This window comes from Furipterus horrens, unplaced genomic scaffold (genome assembly GCF_987537825.1).
Source record: "Furipterus horrens unplaced genomic scaffold, mFurHor1.1.pri manual_scaffold_9, whole genome shotgun sequence".
Taxonomy (NCBI): Eukaryota; Metazoa; Chordata; class Mammalia; order Chiroptera; family Furipteridae; genus Furipterus; species Furipterus horrens.
In genome coordinates this window covers 73686905-73710746 of record NW_028327179.1, presented here as the reverse complement: position 1 = coordinate 73710746, position 23842 = coordinate 73686905, and the positions used below count along the sequence as shown (strand labels likewise).

Below are 23842 nucleotides of genomic sequence, written 5' to 3'. Positions count from 1 at the left end.
AAGAAAAATTGAAAGTTAGAAAGCTCTTTGGTAAACAGGAAATAAGTGCTAAGGGCATGCCTAGAAGATAGGTCCCCTGAATTCAGAGCTATCTTGTGGCTGATGCTAAATATTCTCCTTTGGAGCTCTCCTTGGACAAGCCCTGGTCCAGTGGGTCTCAGCCTTTTTGCCCTACACACATAGTGGTACTGTCAACATCCATGACCCACATCTTGGGACAATGACCCATGCATCTGCCATCTTGAAGTATCACTCTACCCCAGCCCCCTCTCACTCAAGAAAGATCTAAATTCAGATCAGAAAGACTTCTCAAGAGATTACCTGTTTTCCAGTCTAACGCTCTATTCCAATTTATAAAAGCTAAATCTCTTTTAAAGTCCCTTTGTAAGAACCATGATTAGCAATGTTTCTCTTTTGTTCTACAGCAGAGGTTCTCAACCTGTGGATCGCGACCCTTTTGGGGGTCAAACAACCTTTTCACAGGCATCACCTAAGACCATCGGAAAACATATATAATTACATATTGTTTTTGTGATTAATCACTATGCTTTAGTTATGGCTGGGAGTCACCACAACATGAGGAACTGTATTAAAGGGTCGTGGCATTAGGAAGGTTGAGAACCACTGTTCAGAGTAGAACAGTGGTCTTGGTAAGACTTCTGGGCCCCCCATTCAATGATTATTTGCTTCATCTACAATGTAGCTTTGTATTACCTTCAATCAAAATTACCTTCGGTTTTCACTAGAAAATTCTCCAATAATTCTTGGGTCTATGTCTTTTAGTCTGTTTCTTTTGTTCTGCCATTCTCTTAATAAGAACAACTGATAATTTTTCTTAAGGAAGATCCAGAGGCCTGTAATCTAGGTTGTGTCCTGACCCTGTGGGGTAAGTGACTGACATTTTCTAAACTAACTAAATTGTTTCAGGAACTTTTCACAACAACACTAAAAGTTGCACTTTACAAATGAGGAAACCCAGGCTCAGAGAGGGTAAGGCTGCATGTGAAACTGGCTGTCTGGCTGTGCAGCCTGTGCTCTGTGCCTTTCTGCTCCAGCGTCCCAAAGGTGTCCCTTTCTTGGAACTACGGGGGGGGGGGGGGATTTCAGTTTCTTTTCACTGTTTTCATTAGTGTTCACAGTCATGCCCATTATTGCCATTCAAAGACATAAAAGCTGAGACGTAGGTTTTAAAAGGCCCATGTGAGTGTGTGCGGCATGTGCGTGCGTGAGTGCATGAGTGTGTGAGTGAATTTAGATCAGAGAAACAAGTCAGACCTTCCTCTTTCCCCTGATCCTCATGTGTCCATGAGGACAGGGCTCTTCTAAATGGGAATGGCTTCTAATTCCATCACAATGAGGCTAAGGAGCTAATGGTTGCTCATAAACTGGGTTGTTGATAAAACCATGCATGAATCCAAGAAAGGGAGTATGCAGCAACCCCCCAGAGTGAGGGAGAAAGAAGAGCTGCCAGGCTGGGGAGGCGGGCCAGGCCTTCCCACCAGGAGTATTAGGAGACAAATATCGTTTCCTTTGCACTTTAAAAGGCTGCCTTGCTGGAACATTTTGGGCTCAGCAAAGAGCAGCATGTACTTACTAGGTGTATCACAAAATGAAGTAAAGATATAGAGCCTCACACTCAATCTACAAAATAAGATATTATAACGCCTATAGCAAGACAAGTATGATATGATCAGATACTAAGTGAGTACACTAGTCATTTAGGAAAACATTTCTAGAATGTTATTTCAGAAGACAACCCTGTAAACATGGAAGGTGTTACTCAGCACAGGGCAGAGATTCTTAGTTCATCCCTCCTGCAAACTCGTAGAGCTAGTATGAAAACTAATTAGTTCATCCTCTATAAGGAGCTTTCAGCTCGCTGGGAGAGAGGCTACCCAAGACCAGATGAAGTGTTTAGGCTATGATTTACATCTGCACATTAATCTCTTAAAAGACACCTCATCCCGATTTGAAATGGGGCCAGGATGCTGAGTCCTGCTGGCCCTGAGGGCCCATCTGCCACAGGTATTTAATAACTCAGTGTCAGCGGGATCTTGATTTAATACTTGCCCGGTTGTAGTTGCTATGAGTAAAAGAAGGAGGTAGCAGCAGCCTGCTATGCTATAAAGACTGGGGTAAATTGATATATTCTTAAAAATACCTCTTAACTACTTCCTTTTATGACAAAGTTAACTTTTTTCTTCTTCTGAGGCTTAGGAGGTAGTTTTATTTCCATCAATCATCAAATAGCATGATATAAAAGACTAAGAACTCACCTAAGAATTATAAAACTCAGAAATACAAGTGCCAACACTGATGCACTTAACAACTTTCACATGTTTTCTGAGTACCCTCACTGTTCCAGATACTCTTGGATACCGAGGATACACAGCAAACAAAGGAGGTAGAACTGTTGGCCTCAGGTACCTACATTCCAGTGGAGGGAGCTTACACCATTGCTTCATACTCATATTTTATTTATCAAGCGCTTCCTGTGTATGTCACTCTAGTCAGTGATGAGACCAAGCAAGTTACATTAGAAAGTGTCCTGCACCTGAAGCTAGTGGGAATCCTAAGAAAATCACCCCTTGTAGAATACATGGCAAGAACTGAGTTAGAGGCAGGTATAGGGTCCTGTGTGGGCACTGAGGAAGCCTCATCATCTAAAACTAGTGCTGGCAAACTTTTTCTGCAAAGAGCTAGGGAGCAAATAATTTAGACATTGTGAGCCTCTGTCTCAACTATTTAACTCTGCTCTGCAGGGTGAAAGCAGCCATACACGGTACACAAATGAAGGAGGGTGTCTTTATAGACACTAAAATTTTAATTTTATATACTTTTCATGTTTTGTTAATTTTATTCTTTGATTTTTTTCCTACTATTTACAATAGGCTGTTGGCTGTTCTTAAATAGATGTCAGATGGCTTTACTTGTGAGCCAGTCAAACTTGTGACCAGTTTACCGTAAACCCTTGACCAAGAGCAGATAAGGGGTCAAGAAAAGCTTCTCAGGGAAGATGATTTGGATTTTTAAAGAATAGAGAAAATCTCAGGCTAAAAAAAGTCAAAAGATAGGGGTGGAGCATGAAGAGGGACATTTCAGGTCAAGCAAATAGGGTATTATAGAAAATAGTAAAAAATCATAGGATTAAGGTATTTCTTTAAAAACATGCATTTGGTAAAGAGTTAATACTTTTTTTCCTGGTATTGATAGTTTTGATGTATTAAGTATTGGCCCTTTCTTTTTCCAAAATAGTACATGATTATTAAGAAAAATCAGAGTATACAGATAAGCAAAAGAACATAATGAATGTCTAAAATCCCGTCCATGCAGAACTACTGACAACCCTTTAGCATATATTATTTTATATCCTTTCTAATGAGTATTTAAACACATGTGTAAATTTGCTTTCTACAAATAGGGGAGGATGGTGTACATACCATTATGTAACCCACCATATTTTATTTAAGTCATTTCAGTAACTGTTGGATATTTATTTTGATTAGTCCTATGATGTTGGATATTTAGTTTGTTTCAACTCATGCTTTTGAGTTATTTTACCTTTTTAACTTTTTCCAAAAATCCTTAGAATGACTGAATGAATGATTGATAGCTTGCAGCTAGACAAGAGTTGTGGGGCATTGCTGTGGTACACCAAAACTGGAAATTAGCTTTCAACCAAATTATCATGTGTAGCAACTTTCTCTTGGCCAAATTATATGCTGATATGAACCACAAAGGCATGAATTGCTAAGAGGTATTTCAAAAAGTCCACACAATTTTCTGTTTCTGAATAAAAAGGTTGGGATGGATTGAGAGTCATAGGAGGCTGTCCTGTGTAAACTAAGGAATGTGGACTCAATTATGAAAGTCATGGAAAGCATCAAAGGATTTCAAGACGAGGAGTGACATGATGTTTATGTAGGCTGTAAAGATATGACTTGTGTAACTGAGAAAAGGATGGACTCAGGCCATGCTGGTGGCAGAAAGAACAGTCAGGAGACCATTGTAATGATATGGACAAGTGATATGGACTTGGACTGTGAACGCTGCGTAGGTGTGCAGAGATCTGAACAGATAGAGCAGAGACTAAGAAAACATATACTTAGCAGAATACAGTTGCTGGTTAGATGTAGGGGGCAGGAAGTAACAAAAGTGAGGAACCTAGGGTGACACTTGGTTCCTGGCTGGGCCATTTGGGTTGATAGTAGTGCCACGAAATGGGATAGGGAATACAGCAGGAGCAGATTTTGGGTGAGAAAGATGAGTTTAGTCTTAAATATATTGTTTTGGAGGTGCCTGTCCATTTGAATGTGTGGGTCTAGAATCACAGGGGGTGGAATTTGTGCTGGGAATAAAGATTTGGGGAGTCACGTGACGAGTGGCATTTAAAGACGGGGTTTGGATGAGGTCACTCACAGAGAGTGTGGAGAAGAGCAGAGGCTGAGAGTGACCAGAGAGAAAACAGAGGAGAATCAATCATGTGGCAAAGTAGAGTTGCCGCAAGAAGGAGCAGTCCATGGCCTAAAATGCCTTGTAAGCTCTGGAGCTTAAACAGGTGATCTTGGTGGGAGCAATGGAACTGGAAATCAGATTGCAGGGACAGAGTGAGACAACTCACCAAGGTGAGGAGCATATACAGCATTGCTTCGAAAATGGTGTGCTGTTCTGTGAAGGGTCAGAGGGTCCATAACTCTCAAAATAGAAAGGCACATCTTCCTGGTATGTCATTTTTATTCGACATGAAAATGAAAATTATATTATATACATATATATATATCCACATATACATTAAGGACATATATAATTATTTTTACTTGACAATAGAAAAATGAATTTTATTTATGTATAATATTATTTATATATTTATACATAAATAAATTCATGTATTATATTTTTTCTCAGATCAAGTAAAAATGTCATGTGTGTGTGTGTGTAAAAAAGTCAACTGGAAGCCGGAACCTCATTCTCTCTCGGTGACAGCCCAAAGTCTTCTGCCAGATTTCTGAGAATTCCTAGGATGAAAGGTGGGGGCTGGAGACTTAGCCGCTCATGGTTGTCTCTGGCTTCCTGCTGAAAGCATGAATCTTGCAAATCTATGATTTAGTGGCCCTATTCCAAATTACATTGATTTAATGTGGCCATTGACCTGTGGCAATCAGCTCTCATTCTTGAATACCACAGGCTCAGCATGGCATGAAAATTTCGGAAATGAAGGTGGGGTTTACATTACAGCAATACAGTCGAACATGAGACATTTATTTACTGTTATTAGAAATCCTCTGGTTAACTCAACCTCAAAAATTTTTTCCCCACTGGCCACTTTAACCCACGTAATAGTCTGTTTTCTTGCTAGTTTATCACTTTTTTCTTCTTTCATAGTTCTGTCTCATTAGTCATCGAACAGAAAAATGTACCAATATCTTTGATCAAAATACCGCTGTTACTAGCACAAGCTGCTAAATTCTTACTGAACTCTCAGATGATCCATCTGAGTAATCCGTTACATAAACACGAAAACAAATTATCTAGTTTCAATTTGCATGTTACCTTTTCTGAATTTATCAGGCACTAATTCCCCTTCAAGCTGGGGCTGTGTGGTGGCAGCACCCACACTGAAAACCAGTGCATCTGTGGGAACAAGTGATCCAACAACTAGCAGCTCAGAGGAACCCTTCACATTGAAGCAAAAATGTGAAAATTAACTTTTTTTGACATTATAAAAAAGTCAGAGGGAAAATACAATTATTATACATATTTGTGACTGTCTTTCTAGAATTTATATTCTAATCTTTGTAGCTCTTGCTTTATCAACATGTCACAGATTAGCAGTTGTGAGATTAAGCAGGAGACCAGCAGAAAGCTGAGAACGTCACATTGAGGAGGAGCAGGGTAATACTAACACTCATTTATTTTTCTCTAAATGCTGCCAAGAATTTTTGGTGACTCTTTTCAGAGATACTCATAGGAAGTTTAACAGGAAACTTGATATGTCAAAACTTGTTGGCATGGTAATAACTATGCATTTTCCCCAGAAGCTGTCACTAGTAAGTTATTTTTAAAGAAATGCAAATACTTTTTTAACTTAAGCAAAAAAAATAAAAGGGGGGGCCAGAACAAACCAACTTCTCCACATATGATGTTTATTAATTAAGTCACCATTGGGGTGATGAAGATGAAATAAATGGAAAATGCTTATGGAAAAAAGACAAATTGACAGAGATTACTTGAAGTTCAGGGCAAGAATTCTGAGGTAATTCCAAATCATTATGTAATCATTTATTAAACATTTGGGATTACTCAAATATGTTAGTTACCTAATCCTTCAAATAGAAAAAAAAATAATGATGATGGAAGCTGGGAATGAGAATTGGGGATAGGCAAATCCCATTCTATTCACTGAATACTCTAAATATCTGGGGTTGTATTAATCTCAGAATTTGACTTGCTTTAGTGACTGCTGGTTTAGCTGATTATAACATACTTCCAAACTCTTAAAAAATTTGAAAACAGAATAATAGTATTTCCCTTTAGATCTTTGCATGTGCTTACATAAACAGAAAAGTCCCAAGCCTTCTGCATGTGAAGAACAGATATTGAAGTAATATTTTTATTTTTTTACCTAGACCATGACTGGTGTGTTAATACACCTGGGAGGCGGAGAACTGCAGTGGTTAAGTGTACATCCTTTGTATTAAGACAGACGTAAGTGGCTCAGCTCAGCCACTTACTACTTAACTTTGTGCAAATTATTTAACAGATTATTTAACCTAAGTTTCATCGGTCTTGGCTGAGAAGTTGGGATTATAACTCCCTCATGTAAAACATTTCATGCAGCGTCCAGCACGTAATGTGTTCCAATAAATGCCGGTTAGTATTATGATGGATCCTTTAGAACACGATTTTTTTCAAAGGAAAAACATCTCAGTGACGAAAGGTCTGGGAATGGAGTAAGCATGGCTGTCGAACTTTTGAAAGCCCCTTTAAATGGTTTCATCATTGTCGTCAAAGTAGTCTGGTCTAAAACTAGGTGAGTGGCCATGTGACAGTATCCTCTGCAGAAAGGAAACAGGGCCAGGGGGTGCCCTCTGAGGAAGTCAGAGCACAGGCTACACCAGGAACTGCAAACTAAGGGAGCAGATGTGGACGGTGAACTCTGGAGAAAGTGTTTACTAGAAAAACACTTGGAGGGGCTGGTAAATGTATTGCCACTGCAAAGCAGGACCAATATTTGAGTTCTTGCTCTAATTTACAAGAAATCCACGTAATTGTCACTGTGCTCCTCATACCCCATATCGACTCACAAGCTTCAAGAACCCAAACATGCATTTTATTCTGTGACTTTTATGCTCCTATAGTCCTACCAGTTACCTGACAATTATTGTTAATTTCAGTAATGGGGAGGGAAGTAGGAAATGGCAGGAACTGTAACAAAAAAATAGTATCGAATAATTCCTTGAAGGAGTAAGCAGAATGGAGGTTATTGCTACAACACTGGGAGAGAGTCGATCTGGAGAGTGATTTAAGGCGACTGATTTCGAGAGAAGCAGTAACTGAAGACTGAAAAGTAGTCCTCACAATTCTCCAAAATCGGTTGTTCTGGTTTCCTGACCAACATTGTGCAGTCATCTCAATTTTCTGAGGAGATACTATGAGAAAAATGCCACTGGGAATTCAGGTCTGGGAACCAAACGACTTGGGTAAAAGTTTTCTATATTTTGAACTTTACACAGTGTTATTTTTGCTCCTCCAGAAGGCTTGCATAACGGCTCTGGTAAGTCAATTTGTACCACCGTCAAAGCATACATTTATTCAGGCCAGTTATTCCAGAAAAAATAAGAGAACAGTCTAAATGTCACTAGCACCTACATTTTGGTGCATAGTGTGTTGGATATTGATGAGTGCAAGTCCAAAACTCCACGCTTAATGGCTGGTCCTTTCCTCCATTTATGAGAACAAAAACCATGGAGAAATGCTAGTTGACATAGACAGAACTCTTAAAGGGTGTACATACTTCCTTTATAGTTTTTACACAACTAATCCCTATGGAAAAGCTTACCAACATGAAGACACAGCAATAGTCCATTTTTATTAATAATGTTATATGCCACAAACCACAGAAGTGCTAACCAGCCATGCAGTGGCAATACATGTTTCCTGTAAGTTATCTTCTTTTCCAACAACCCACCAAATCTCATTCGAGTTCCACTGAACATAACTCTAGAAGCTTTCAAAATCAACACTGAATTCAAACTCACAATTCACTTGTTTCTCTCTACTCCCCTTCTCCTAAGTAGGCTATTGGAATAGCCAGTGGAATGCTTAATATTTAGATACTTGGGAAATGAAGAAATGTAAAATACAGTGACTCCCATGAAACCAATTTTTCTGTTTGGTTCTGGAAAACAAAGTGATGAAAGTGGCAAATAAAAAGAAAGATGCTGGCAGGGTGCAGACACTACCTAAAACTTATTTTCCCATGGTGGGACTCGTCCAAATCACGTAGGCTGACCCGGCATGCAGGCTGCAGAACTTTTGGGCACTGGTGCAGATCTATGGCAATCATCTGTCTCAGGATCTATTTGGAACTTTCTAAACCTCTTTAGGCAGTAGGTCCTTACAAACAGGTTTTATAGCATCCAGGCCTTCCACCATGGGAAAAGAAGACCACTTAAATAGAATCATAAGATATTCCATTTATAGGTGGCTTGGAAAGAAAGTGGTTCCAATTCTAGGACTATACTAGTAAATTAGACTTACTCATAATTACTCAACTACTGATGTTAAATAATCCCAACCTTTGGTAAATATCCATAATAGTTTATAAGTCTTTGTTTAAAAGAGGGGAAAAAAAAACTGAGTTTTCCATTTGAATGAACTGGTGTAGAATGAGCTTCAGCCAAGTATACAACTAAGAAAAGTTGGTCCTTTTACGTTTACATCCTTGTTCAACAAACAAAAACCAAATATACTATTTCATGGGCTTCCTCCTAACTAGTTTCCATCCTTCAAATTTTAACTCTAATATACTTCTTAATTGCAGTTTTCTCCTAACTCTGCTTGCAAACACAAATTCTTTTCCTTTCTATTTTCTGCCTTAGATTCTCATCTTAGCCAAATAAATAAATTTTTTAAAAGGTTCTTTCTTTTAGGTTCAGAAGCTGACTTAAGGGGCTACTAGCCAACTACAGAATTAAGAGCTCATGATAGTTTCTCTATAGTTAATTGGACATGCCTTTTCCTTTCACTTGTTTCTTTCAACACCACAAACACCAGATGCGTTTTATTTCTCTGCCTGTTTCCCAATAAGGGTAAAGTACATGCAACAAAATTAGAATCTCCCTTCTCTTGCTACTAAGAAAACCAGGAAGTTGGACTTAGTGTTCTGTTTCTCCTTGTGCTCCTTGGAATAACTCCCAGTCATTGACAGTGCAGCTGCTGTCTGGCAAATTTATTGTAAGGGTTTACAAAATAGTTATGTTTAAATAAAGGTAATGTCCATTTACATTTTAAGAAACTAACAAAAATTTGGACATGGAATAAAAAGTTCAGTATCATTTCAACCCAAGTACTAAATGACAGGAGTTTCTGATGAAAACCAAATTCTTAGACAATGTGGGGAGACCGTCTTTACTGAGCCAAAATAGGATCACATGCTTTGGAGTCAGAGGCTGGCTCCTCATCGCAAGCCAGGTTTCCCAGGCAAACACAGACGAGGAGCTGGTGGCTTCTATCAACAACCAGATGACATGTGAGAGAGGTGAAATTTGTAGCTATAAATTTTTCAGAAACAGAGTAAATCTGCAATTTATCCATAATTCAAGCAGAGAAAACAAGGATAAAACAGTATTATGATACCTAACAAAGAGTAACTAAATTTGTAGTCAGATCTGGCTTCTAATATTAGCTCCTTCTAAGTGACCCCAGGCAAGCCCCTCAACCACTCTGAACGTTGGAAATGAGAGCAGGCAAGATAAAACTCAATGATCTTTCTTTCAGCTGTGAAATAAGTATTTTTAGATTTAAGATGGGAGGGGACCTGTCTTACTCCACTTTATATCTGAGTATCTATCACATATGTAGTCTTAATAAACAGTAGTTTAAATATGGTGATGTTGCTTTAAAAATTCTTATACTTAAGCCTTGATGAAAATCCTCACACATCGATCAACAACTAAGGTAAAACTGAATTTGGGTCAAGATAGGTCAACCAATTGAGACAGAAAATAATGTCAATGTGACACTTGGAACTTAAAGTTCTACACTGCAATTTGATATTGTTAATCTGGACTTACTGCCCTGACCAGTGTGGCTCAGTTGGTTGAATGTCATCCTGCAAAGCAAGAAGTTGCTGGTTTGATTCCCAGTCAAGACACATGCCTGGGTTGTGGTTTGGTCCCCCAGCTGCGGCACATGCAAGAGGCAACCGATTTCTATTTTTCTCACATTGATGTTTCTATCACACACTGATGTTTTTTGCCCTCTTTCTCTCCCCGTTCCCATTTCTCTAAAAATAAATAAAATCTTTAAAGTATATATAAGAAAAATTTGTGGTTATTTAAAAATTAAGGGGCCATTTCAAACTTTACTAGAAATTCACCAATACAAAAATATCTGACTAGACTAAAAATCGCTTATAAGCTACTGTTATATATTACTCAAAATAATTGTGTGCTATTCATCTTGATCTGCTAATCTTAATAGTGGTGCACTGTAATTTTATATTTACAGTGGACTAGTGTAAAAGTTAATATTGTATCAATAGTATGACCACTGATGTACTTAAAAAACAAAAAATTATGGCTGATTTATCTAGACATGTTTTGTTATAAAGCAAAAATTTTCAAGGGGCACTCTCATGGCAATGGAAAATACCATATATCACAAACAGACATAATGGCAATCTTACCATTAGCTACAAAGTATGTCCCCCATCATATTCATAAGAGCCAATTCATTATACCTTTTCCCAGTGGCTTCATGAGAAGTAGTTAAAAAAAAAAAAAAAAAAAATCCATGAATAAAAGACCAAGATATCACAAGAGAATGCTGTGATTTGGAAGAGGTGACGATGTCAATAAAATAGGTGTGCAAAGTAAAAATTTTCAACTTTTCATGAAGTATTTTCTACTGTATTATTAATAGGCCTTACCTCTATAGTTGTCTTTTCAGAACTATTCCTACAAAAGAGTAAGGTATTTGAGCAATTTCTCTGTTGATTAGATAAATATAATGTGATAAGAGCAATTCTGAGGCACTTTTCTCTTTAAAACGTTTTGGTAGAATTTGATTTAATACATTCTTAAGTGTTCACATTTGTATGACACAAACAACTTTTAACAGAACATATTCTTCTTGAAATGTTTGTTAAATTTAGCTAAAGCTCTTAGAAGGCATTTTGTAGCATCCTACACACTGGATTCCGTAACTTAGTTTAATCTTCAGATACCCACTTGTGCCAATGTCAGCAGAACAAAAAATTCTATTTATCGAAAGCTGAGCCTCCTGTTTAAAGCAAGCACCATCTTCAATACCATGTATTAAGAGCTTTCTAAAACCTACATGAACTGCTATATTTCCCTTTTAGTGAAACTATCAATAAATTCCAGTATCATTATGATTTAGAAACTTCAACATTTTTCCTATGTGAAAGTTTCTTTCAGTCTGACCTTGCAATGTGTATGCTCCATCTACCACAGCAGTGACTCCCCCAGAGCTGCTAAGCAGCTGTCCCATCTCCCAGCAGAACAGGGTGTAACATTCTTTTGCTCGCCATGTTTATTTAATGGCACAGTAATGCTCGGAGCATGCAGCCTGCTGAAAACTTCCACCTAAAATTACTATTCACTACACTATATTACCTCTTACTATACTACACAGTCATAATTTTCCCCATTTTAATCTCTTAACAATAAACAAATAAAAACACACTATTTTATATATTTGGGTCAAATTAATTTTATTATGCTCCATGATGAATTGCCACCTGTGCAACATCCTATTCACTATACATTTTGAAAAAAAAAAAAAAATTCACATACTAAACAAAATTTCAGTTTATAAATGGAAATGAATGATTGAAAGTCTTTATAAATCTCACAGATACACTATGTGGCTAGCTGAAATTGTCTATCACATAGCATTTAGATATAAAAAGCCTCATGCTAGTTTGTTAAATGCAAAGGCTGTCAGACAATCATTTAACTGGAGTATATATAGGAGGCTTCCGGACAGTGCACAGATATAGTGCTGACCACAGCGCAAGGTGGTGGAGAACTGAAACATGCAACCTTTATATCTAAGTAGATTTTGTCTTCATGCCCAACTGAGCTCCACAGCTGCTGTGTTTCAACCAACAGTAATTTAGACTTTGTGTAACAACAAAAAGTAGTTTTTCTTTAAGACAGAATAAACTCAAATACCTTTGGCAAATTTTATACCCATCTTACATGTTGAAAATTATTTTCAACTCAAAGAATTGATAGTTTCTGCTCAGAGTAGCTCCTGATAAATAGTTATCATACCAAAGTTAGCTAGTAAACCCTGAATTCCTTGGCCAAAAGTTAAGAGAGATCTTAAATTGGCATTACCTTAAAGACATTTCTAGGATATTTTAAATGTTTTGTATAATGTTGCAAAAAATTGGAAAATGCTTAATATTACTTAAAGTAAGTATAATGTTCTATTTATCATTTGCACAAATTCCTAATTTTACTGGTTAGTAGTTGTCAAGCCTCATCCATACCAAATTCAACTTAGCTCAAGCCACAGTGAAAATTATAGTAAGCAAAAAAAGGTTTTCAGCAGCAGAGGGCACTGTTTTTGCAAGAATAAAAAGTCTAGAGTTTTTCCCATGGGCTTAAATTACTCTTGCAAGGAAGGTAACATTCTTTGAATAACTTAACTATTTTACTGCACCACTTAACTGCTTCCACCAACAAAACCTTTTAAATTATTTCTTATGATAACTAGATGCATGATCACTAGAGATTATATAATAACTGGTTAAAATTCAAGCCACATCTTGCAGGTCCAGCCTGTCAAGATCATGCCAATACTAGATTCTGGTCGGTAAAATTCTAGAGAGCTTAATTAATTTTTAGTTGGATACTGTGACTACAGTAATGAAATACATTTGGAACTACATTCTGCATATGACTTGATGTGAAAAAAAAAAGCCAGTATTTAAATCAGATAATTTTTCTATCTAAAATTTAAAATAGGTATGTATGATAATTAACATTATAAATATGAAAACCACCTTTAGGCAGATTAGTGTATTGTAGAGAGGCAAGGAAACCCTAATTTTAACATATCATTCAGTATACATAACAATGTGCAGGTTGTAAAGTTTTATTTATTTTTTAAAAATCTATCATTGAGTTATGTTTTCCAAGAAATTTGACATTGGGATAATCGCCCTTATAATAAGAAAAATGTAACCCTTCACCTGACATTTGACAAAAACCTTGAGAAATTATAAAAATTAAAAAAAAAAAGTATTAATAGGTTCAACATCAGATTAGGTTTTTATGGTTATTTTATAATTCCTCAATCCATATAAACTGCAAAATAAAAATTATATATCTCATATCATTTATAATGGTCTGATTTATATAGTATATCTAACCAAATATTGAAGTAACCATAATGCAGTCTCCTTTAGTTCATATGAAGATTACCCCCAAGCCCCCCCCCGCAAATTCCAATAATTTAAATAACATTTATTTCAGAATACTACCAAAAATATTTTTTAAATTTTTCCTAAAAAGAGCCTGCCACATTTGCTATAGCATAAAAATAACTCCAGTCAAGTACAGGTATGTAAGGGCTCCTTAAGATTCCAGCCTCCAAACACCATTGCTACACAGTAACAGGTAATATTGCTACAAGAGGCCTGTTAACTGATTTCCCCAAATAGCATCTCTGCAGTGATTTTATGTAGAGCATGCTGCTAAAATTTGAGAAACTGCATCAGTGTAGTGATGTCTAGAGAACTGTGCAATGCATCAGCTTAAACATTCATGTAGCATTGTGTTCAAAACGAAGGGGCTAAATAAACTAAGGTTTGCATCACTTAAAAAAGAATGTAGTGCTATACTAGGTTTTAATAAGAAAATTTAGGTACAGAAAAAGTAGGGTATGAAAATAGTGTTTTCCTTCTGGCATTATAACTAAATTACATTAAGGTTTCTGTCAGTCTCACATATAATATTTAAACTCCCTTGCTGATGGAATGAAAAATATTCACAAATTAGGTGAGCAGCCTGGTGTAAACTTGCACACAATAACAGGGAGTAGTTTTGTACAGGATTATGACAAACCTTTACAGATTAAATGAGGTATTGCACAGATTAATTAAAAAAAGCAAAAAAGGCAACAAAAATATACAGCAAATTGGTAGAACATTTACATGATAATTTTACAGAATCCATAGACAGAAAGTAGTGTTTAGTATTTCACCTTAAAAATATATATATAATATATAGATCAGTCTTCCCATTCATCATCGTCTTCAAAATCTTCTTCGTCATCTTCATCCTCATCTTCATCTAGAAGAAAATCATCAAGACAAATAATGAAAACCTATGTACAACTATTACATAATTCTTGGGTGACTTGCAAGTTCTGAATTGCAAAGTATTTGGTATCTGAAGAGTCTTGTTACTAAGATAGTTTAAAATGAATCTAATAAAATACACCTAAAGAGACCGATGGTGAGTTAAAGATGAGAACAGGAGTCAAAAGACTTGGGTTCTAACCCCTTCGTTTTATGTTCAAATTTGTTTCTTTATGTGCAAAGTCACATTTAGGTTAGTCTTTCTGAATCTTAGACTCAGGTATCGCAAATTCAACTGCTTTCTTGTATTCTTCATGTGGATTCCTAAAGTTTTATCTTCTAACCTGCTTCTCCCGCACCAGTCTAGTCTGCCCCTGGACAATTACCATGCTCTCAGGTGTTCAGACCTAAAACCAAGAAGTTATTGATCCCTGTTTTCACTTCCCCCAACCCCACCATCTAATCCAGTGAGTCTGTTCCATTCCTCCCCTTCCACTGCTACTCACACACCACCATCATATCTTGCTTGGATATGGCAACTCTATAGTCAATTTGCCTTAAAGCAAATGGAACGATATTTAAATTCTAGATTTTAAAAATCATGTTTCTATCCTCCAGTGGCAGACCACTGTAATCTGAATAAAATGTGACGTCACCTTACTCTACAAGACACTCCATGATTTGCCCAGTTATTGTCTCCCTGGTCCCCTAAGCATTTCCATAATGCCCTTCTCCTTCAATTCACTGTTGCTAGATGCATTGCCTTCTTTCTGTGCCTTAAAGATGCCAAGTTTATTCCCACAGTAGCTATTCCTCTGTCTGGCTGAGTCTTCCCATCATATAGATTCACTCAAAAACCACTTCCTCAGGGAGGCTTTTCCTGATCATCCTATGTATATAAACCTCCCATTTTATTTTCCTTGTAACATTCACCACTACCTGAAATTCTTATATTTTGTTTACATCAATTTGTCTTCACACTAGAATATAAGATCCGCAACAGTGGGACTTGCCTATTTTATTTATCATCAAGTCCTTGGCATCAGAACAGTGCTTCACAGAAGCTGCTCAATAAATACTTGCTGAGTGAATAAGATGTCATCAAATTATATGAGTAATCTAATCTTCTATGTTATATACCAACTTTTCATAATTAAAGACCTTTCAAAAACTATGTACCTCATAAAACCTACAAAGGCCAAGTTCGTGAGACGGTGGCTGAAAAATTGCACTTGATAATGCTTTAGTGGAGGTGCGCGAAAGTGGGGGGAAGGAATGGGGACATCTGCCATAGTGTCAAAAATAAAAATTTAAAAAAGAGCCAACAGGAACTCAATATGTGACATATATGACCTTTTCCTCCTATACAATAGATTGTTTGAAGTTTTCTACAAAGAAGTACTTGAACTCTAGTATTAGAACTTGGAAATTAACAGAAGCCAAACAGGAGCAAAGATGTCTTCCCTGGGCCCCAAACTAAGTTTTTGCTTTAATAATAATAATTATTATTACTTTAATTATAAGTCTGATGGTCAGCTCTAAATTGTTACAGAGTTTATCTGGAAAGGGGTTCAATCAACTTCATGTTAGTTAACCTCTATGTTTACTTTACTAAATAAGTAAAAACCATGTTATATATTCATTATATCAGCATGGCCATTATCATATGGTTATTTATATCTTTAAGAAAACTTACTAGGGAAATTTTTATCAAGAACCTTTAAGTGTCCTCAGTGGTGTAAAGAGATGTATAAGTGGATAAACAGACTTACTACAGATGTTCAACTTACTACTGGATAGTATTATCTGACACCCAACCAGGTCGCAAAGGTAGAGTGAGAAAATATTCTACCAACAATTACCAATTAAGTAATCATACTTTTTAAATAGTAATGCCATTATCAATTGCTATATGTTGAAAGAACAGTTCAGCTAACTTATTAGCATGAAACAGGTCTGAATGTCATGTTTTTCAAGAGAAAAATTTGGTTATCTGCTGATTAGAAGAATGTAATCTTGCAGATGAATGTTTTCTAAATAAACATTCAAAGAAGTAAACAGGTCTAGAAAAACAAAGGCGCTTTAATCATTATCTTTAAAGGAAAGCAAAGGTTGTAAAAATACAACCAACATACTGTTGAGCTACCAATTCCAGTTATAGGCAGGAACCTCACTGACACTAAGCCATAAAAGCAGCAAAATTGGCAATCCCCAAACCTGGTCTCCATTTCTAGCCTCCTATTCTTTCTTGAACCCACTGACCCTGTTCCTCCCAGGTCACCAATGACCTAGCAGCTAAAGTTAACCACTGCCTGTTCTCCTTTTCTTGACCTATCAGACACATCTGACCTAGATGATTACCCTACCCTCCTTCAAAATTTTCTTCATCTGGCTTCTAATATACCACATTCCCCAGTCCCAGACCTTATTAGGCCGTCTCTATTTACATCCACTTCTTTGCTGATCTCATCCAGTTCCATATCTTTAAATACTTGTATATGTTAATGACATGCAAATTTATATTAACAGTCCAGACCTCTCTCCTGAATCCCAGACTCAAAATGAAATGACTACTCATATCTATATTTGCATTTTAATAAGTATTCTCAAATTTAACATGTATAAAACCAAACTTCGAATCCTTTCTTTCAAACCTGCTGCTCCTAAATCTTTGCCCACTCTCTTAATGAAAAATTCACCCTTTCACACTTGTTCAGGTCAAAATGTTAGGATTTTTTTCAGACCGCATTTCCAATCCATCAGCAAACCCACAAACTAGGGACCAACCACTTTCCACTGGTGCTGGCAACCTGATTCAGACCTCCATCAGCTCTTGCTTAGCTCACTGCCACTCCTCTGCTAAGAACCTTCCAGTGGGTTCCCATCACATTCATGGCCTCCAGAGCCTTACTGCTGGCCACCTGTTGCCTCTTGTTTTTCAATCCTCGGTACTGTACTCTTTCCCTCCCTCCCTTGTTCTAGCCATGACTTCTTTACTGTTTCTAGACTTCAGGGACTTGGCGCTTGCTGTTATTGTCATCTGACACCTGAGTATACTTTAACAGTTTTCTACAAGGTTCCCTCCCTGAACTCCTTCTGGTATATTCTCAACTGTCACCTCAGGTAGGTCTCATAACTCTATTTCAAAATGAACTTCCTCCCAGAGCCTGTAACTCCCTATTTCTCCTTAGTATATATCATCATTTAACATGCTATATGCTTATCTAATTAATTTTGCTTATTGTCTGTCTTTTTCTCACTAGAATGCATGTTCCATGAAGACAGGGGGCTTTATTTTTTATTTTATAATCATTCCACAATAAATATTTGTGGACTGAATTAGCTTTTCTGTGTAATACATGATGGGAACAAATATACCAACTTAAGAAAAACAAATGTTGCTAAAGGATCTTAGATAGCTACATCCTGGGAGAGACAAAGAGAAGAAAAATAACATTTATTGAGCACCAATTATGTGCTAGGCAATCTGATGGTTATTATTACTTTATTTAATATTCACATCAATCACAGAATTTATGAATTCTCTCCATGTGACAAGTAAGAAAATTGAGGTCCATTAAGAGTAAATGAGAGATTCAATAAGAACAAAGATCTGACTCTAATACATCATGCTGGAGAAGCTCTTCTGTAAAACTCCACTCCTATATCAGTAAAAGCCATCATCGTTGCTCTTTTTAAAAAGCAGTATTTATTTACATGTGGTGTGCATATGCTTAATAATAACTTCAGAATAGGTAGTAGTTAATTTACATAAACTTTTTCAGGAAATCACAAAAAAAGAGAAGGGGGAAAACAACCTAAAATTCTTTAGCAAATTCCAGACACAGTGTTAATTATCTAATTTCTTAGCTTAACCTTTCACAAATCAGGGAAAACTCCTAAATTTTTTATGTCACAGGAATGTTAGGAATGAGATCCAGGAATCTAGAGGTTGTTTGCCAGGCATTCTGTTAGTATTGCTCAGTATAGGAAACAAACTTGCCATTTTTCCAAAATTGTTCTCCCAAATAATAGTTATAGCTGTGGTGGCCTGACATCCAGTAAGCTTAAGATAGACCAGTCACAGTGGTTGACAACTTTTTAAAATATGCCCTGGAATTCACATCAGTAAGTTATTCAATAGAAGGGAAAAGCCAGCAAAGACTGAGTCATAAAACAAAAAGAAAAATAGGATTCAAGCATTCTACTGTATTAAATAAACATACAAACATGCAAATATACCTGAAGAATGAATGGCTTTGCTCCTTTTCTGCATTACTTCCATTAATGCGCCCACAATTCCTGAAGTGGGTGCAGGTGTCGGTGGTGTAGACTCCTGGCCATCAGACACCTTTGAAAAGAAAGTTAGCAAAATTCGGTCATAAATACTTTGCAAAAATTTTGTCTCAAGAAAGTCTCACTTTCTTAAAATCAGTCCTTATTTTAAAAGAAAAACAAAACAAAGAAATAAAAAATACTAAGCAAGCTCAGGACAGGATTAACTAAATTAAGAAGAAGTAAGCTATTGCCTTAAATAATTAGTCAATATATATTTCTGCTCCTTCTTAATATAAGGGGGATCCCCCAAAACAGAATTTATAAAAAATTGAGTATTTAGTCTTACATGTTTAAATTTCAGTCACCTTCCAAGTACTCAACATTTGATGTAATACACCTATTGAGACATTTTTCCACTGCTCAAAACAGTTTTTGAACTCATTGATTTTTATGCCTTTTAGTGCATCTGCCATTTTTTGTTTCACCTCTTCCACATCAGCAGGACTTTAAAAAAAAAAAAAACCCAAAGAGACAAAAAAGTCGCTTGGGGCAAGATCAGGTGAATAGGGCAGGTGGGGCATGGGGGTCATGCTGTTTTTTGGTCAAAAATTGTTGAACACTCAGCATGGACAGGTGTGCTCATATATCACCCGTCATGAAATATGAAGCATGTTTCAAGAGTTTAAAAAAATAAAAGTTCACTGAAGCTGAACACAGCCTCTCACAACAATGCCAGCTGGTACACTGATACAGATGGGTTCCTAGAAAACTCACCTAGCTAGGGAAGCCTGTTCTACAAGAGGCCCACCTTCCAGGAGATAATTCCATTTTGGGGGGGTCCCCCCTTGTATGTAACCATCAATATCTTTCCAAATTTAGAATAACAATAAAACTCTTTCTTGAAAAACACTGCCCTTGCAAATGGGTTACTTCTGTTTATTCCAGTACACAAAGCTGGAGCTGATGAAACTAAAATGGGACACCATTTTATAAGCTAAGGTAATACTTAAGCACTTAAGATACGTAAGAGCAACTGAAGAGACTTATGTCCTCCTGCATAAACTCAGCTTTACTAATAATTTAAAATGAGCCTCCTTCTCATAGCTTTAACTTCTAAGATAAGTTTGGTAGCTTCCAAAATGTACCTATCTCACAAGGTATATAACTACCCAAACTAAAGTAACTTCACTCTGCTACAAAGAATATTTGGGGGAAAGAAAGTCGACATCACAGACTTTCTTTAAAAAATCTAATTTCTAGCCCTGGCTGGGTGGTTCAGTTGGTTAGAACACAGCAACCAAAAGGTTGCAGGTTCCATCCGCAGTCGGGGCTGTACAGGGGGCAACAGGTTGATGTTTCTCTGTCTCTCTCTCTCTCTCTCTCTCTCTCTCTCTCCCTCAAATAAATGAACATATCCTCAGGTGAATATTTAAAAAGAAAAGAAAAATCACTGCCCAAAGAAAATTTTCTTTATTAGGACAAACTTTGCATTTTAGTCTTTACAATTCTTAATACTCACTGTCTTTCTGGACTTCCAAGACCTTTTACTTTAAAAAATATTCAAATTAGTTCTTCGCAAGATAACTGACTCATTCATTAGTACAGAGGTTTCTAGAGATTCTGTATTAACTATTACTGGTATAGAAGTGCCACAAATGAAAAACATAACAGAAACAGTTTCAGAACTCTGAACTGCAGTACAAGACACTAAAAGCAGTATTCTAGCCGTAAAGAGAGTCACTTTGACTCCTTTTGAGCAATCTGATAACTCAAAGCCAGGAGCACTACAGGAGCACAGCACTGTCATTAAATACCATTTCTAAAGCACTGTCTTGGACATGGTGCTTTCTGAGGTAGTATAAATACGGAATTCAAAGTACATGTAAGTAAATATTTATATACTTCCTTTGGGCTTTTTTAAAGAAAATCTGTGGTTTTATGTTAGTCCCATATACAGACTAAATTGTTGATTTATAATGAATATTTAAAGAAACATAGGCAGAGAAATTTCAACCACAGATTGCTTTTTTAGAAAAAAGAAAGTAAAATTCAGATTATATATATATAACATGCCAATAATTCATTGATTGCACTTTAAAAAAATACTCCAAATACAATCAAAAGGAAAGTGATCATTTAGGATAAAAATGGCCTACTATCCTACACTTAGAATGGAAAAAATTTTCTCTCTAAAAAGAAATTTAGAACAATTTATAGGGTTTTGTTTTGTTTTGTTTCTTTTTGTTTTTTGTTTTTGGTGGCGGTGAGTTTGGGGTAGGAAAAGGAGATGGGAAGAATAATTAGGAAATATAATTATTATATTCGTCAACTGTTTAAGAAAAGAGAACACAATGGTATTCTTTAAAAATAAACACCTTATTTTCACTAAATGAAAGAAAAAAGCAAAAGGTGGCTGTAAAGAAGACGAACTAGAAAAGAAAAACAAAAGTGTAGGTCAGGAATGGAGGATGGGAATGAGTGACACAGAAACTAGCATACATTACAAGGCAAAAGCTAAAAGGAAATGACACTATTAAAACCTGCTATACATCTGAGTTGTGGTCATTTTGACATGAATTCTCTCCACTAAAAACTATTCAAAGTTCTTCAACTGCTCCTGAGGAACCTTTAGTCTGGACTAAATGGAAATAGGGAGCAGATAGGTATCAGCCTGGATACGTGTCAGTGAAAGACCCAGATACACTTAAAAATCAGAAGTTTCTTAAATATGTGCTTTGCTAATGTTTAAATGTTTTCATTCAATTGGTGTGTTCCCTGCCCATTAGTATCTTCTGAGAAAATGACCATAATTTCCTACACCCCAAAATAAATTTCAATTAAAATCTCCTTTCATCTTCACTTACTGCATAGAACAATCTACTATCAATTACCTATTTGAAGCCCTGCAGAGCAAATATTCCTTTTAGAACTGAGAGATTACATATAAATACCCAGAAGGAAGTTCTGAGTATAGGCAGGTGGGGCTCTAGGACAGAGGTTGGCAAACTACCATGGGACAAACCTAGCCTGCCCCGTTTTCGTATAACCTTAAAGCTAAGAATAAGATTTACATTTTTAAATGTATGAAAGAAAATCAAAAGTAGAGTATCTGTGACATTTGAAAATTATACGAAATTTAAGTTTCAGTGTCTGCACAGCTGACCGTGACCACTCCTTCATGCATTGTGTGTGGCTGCTGCTGTGGTGGTACAACAGCAGAGCTGAGTAGTTGTGACAGAGACCACATGACCTTCAAGCCTAAAATATTTACTATCTGGTCCTTTTAAAGAAAAAAAGTTTGCCAAATCCCTGCTCTAGTAAATGACATGATCACCTCATTCAACACAGAGAATTCAAAATTATTTCCATCACTGTCAGAAATTCTACTAGAACTCTTTCAATTTTCTGCGGAGTCTGAGTCACTAGTCACCTAAATTTACAAACACGGAAACTTTAGAGTATGGTTTCGTTTTCATGAAGTTACCAATTTGAATTTACTTAGGTAATCAGAATTGTTGAAACTAATTAGGGTTGTTTTAACTTCTCCATAGTTTAATAAAGATTTTCTCTAAAGTACCTTTTATTTAAAAGTAAAGTCTAGAAAACTGAATTGTAAATGTACTGTAAAATTCCATTTATATGAAGTTCTAGAATAGGAGAAACTAATATATGGTGATGGAAACCAGATCAGTGATTCTTTTGGGGAGAAGACTAACTGGGAAGAGGCATGAGAGAACTTTCTGCAGTGGTATTTCCAGTACAGAAGTATGGGTTACAGACGTATAGATATAAATTTGTGCATTTCATAATATATAAAAATATCAGAAATTCATAGGTTTAAAAAACGAATATCAAGAGAAAAAGTAAAAACATGAAGATTTTTCAAAGATGTCTTATAAATTACTTTAAAATTCCACAATGACAGTCTGAAATGAACAAATTACTTACAGATTTCAGCTGAATACCCTGTCGAATCTGATCTAAAAGTGCATCCCTCCCAGAGCAGGAAACCGGTCGACTGTTCTGTTCCACTTTTTTTAGCTGAGCACCCTCTCTAATTTGATCTAAAAGAGCTGCTTTGTTTCCTGCAGGAGATGGAACTTGATGATCACCATCAGAAGGCAGGCCAGGGGGAGGTGGTGGCCCAGGTGGTGGGGGCGGCGGAGGCGGTGGGGGTGGCGTCGCTGACCCTGTCACCAAGAGCATTGGAGGTGGTGGTGGAGGCCCTGAAGGTGCTGAGGAGGGAAGGGCTGGAGGTGGAGGAGGGTACATTCTATTTGGCGGTGGTGGAGGGACTCCTACACCTGGCCTGGATGGAGGTGGTGGTGGAGGTGCAGCTGTGGGAGCTCTTGAAGGTGGAGGAGGAGGAGCGCCTCTTCCTCTGGCAGGAGGAGGAGGAGGGCCTGAGCTATGTGGAGGGGGCGGGGGAGGAGGAGGTCCTCCCCTTGATGGCGGTGGAGGTGGTGGTGCTGAAATAAAAACAAAAGAAGCCAGAATGGTTTTTCCCATAAACATCCTACTGGAAAATTCACTCACTCAAACATGTATTAAAAAAAACATTTCTGTATTTTATTTTATAAAGATATCTGACCACAGATGGTATCTTACAATTCTTTTTAGGTATACTCAGCTTAAAGATTACCTTCCTGTTGTTTCTTGAAAAAGTATTAGCTAAAACAGTAAAATTTAGTTTTTAGGAATCAGCAGCACTTACGAAAGGCAATAAACACTTTTATAATAATAGTAACAAAAATAACAAAATTAAATATTTTTTCCATAAGTATTTTACATTTTAATGAAAATGAATGGATACCTTCTCTTTTTAAAAAATCACATATATCTAGTTGTTTTATAATTTTAATTCACATTCAGAATTAAACCGCTAATGCAGCATAACCTATTAAAATTTATTCAAAGTAATCTGAGCTAAACGCAAATATTTTCTTTTAAAATGTAGAGCTTTGTCATCTAACTTACATTTGTACTTTGTCCTGTATTTTCTAT

General features: G+C 36.6%; 1 protein-coding gene across 2 annotated transcripts in view; it reads right to left on the bottom strand.

Annotated features, from left to right (window-relative positions):
• Positions 1 to 11939: 11939 nt before the first annotated feature.
• Positions 11940 to 23842, bottom strand: part of WASL (WASP like actin nucleation promoting factor) — an 85058-nt gene continuing 73155 nt past the window's right edge. For both annotated transcript variants that reach the window (XM_090287407.1, XM_090287408.1), the window contains 3 exons: positions 22787 to 23307; positions 18803 to 18911; positions 11940 to 14552 (listed from right to left, as the gene is read on the bottom strand). In XM_090287407.1, the coding sequence (XP_090143533.1) occupies positions 14491 to 14552; positions 18803 to 18911; positions 22787 to 23307 (692 nt within the window). In that variant the 3' untranslated portion in view covers positions 11940 to 14490. The remainder of the gene's footprint in view (positions 14553 to 18802; positions 18912 to 22786; positions 23308 to 23842) is intronic.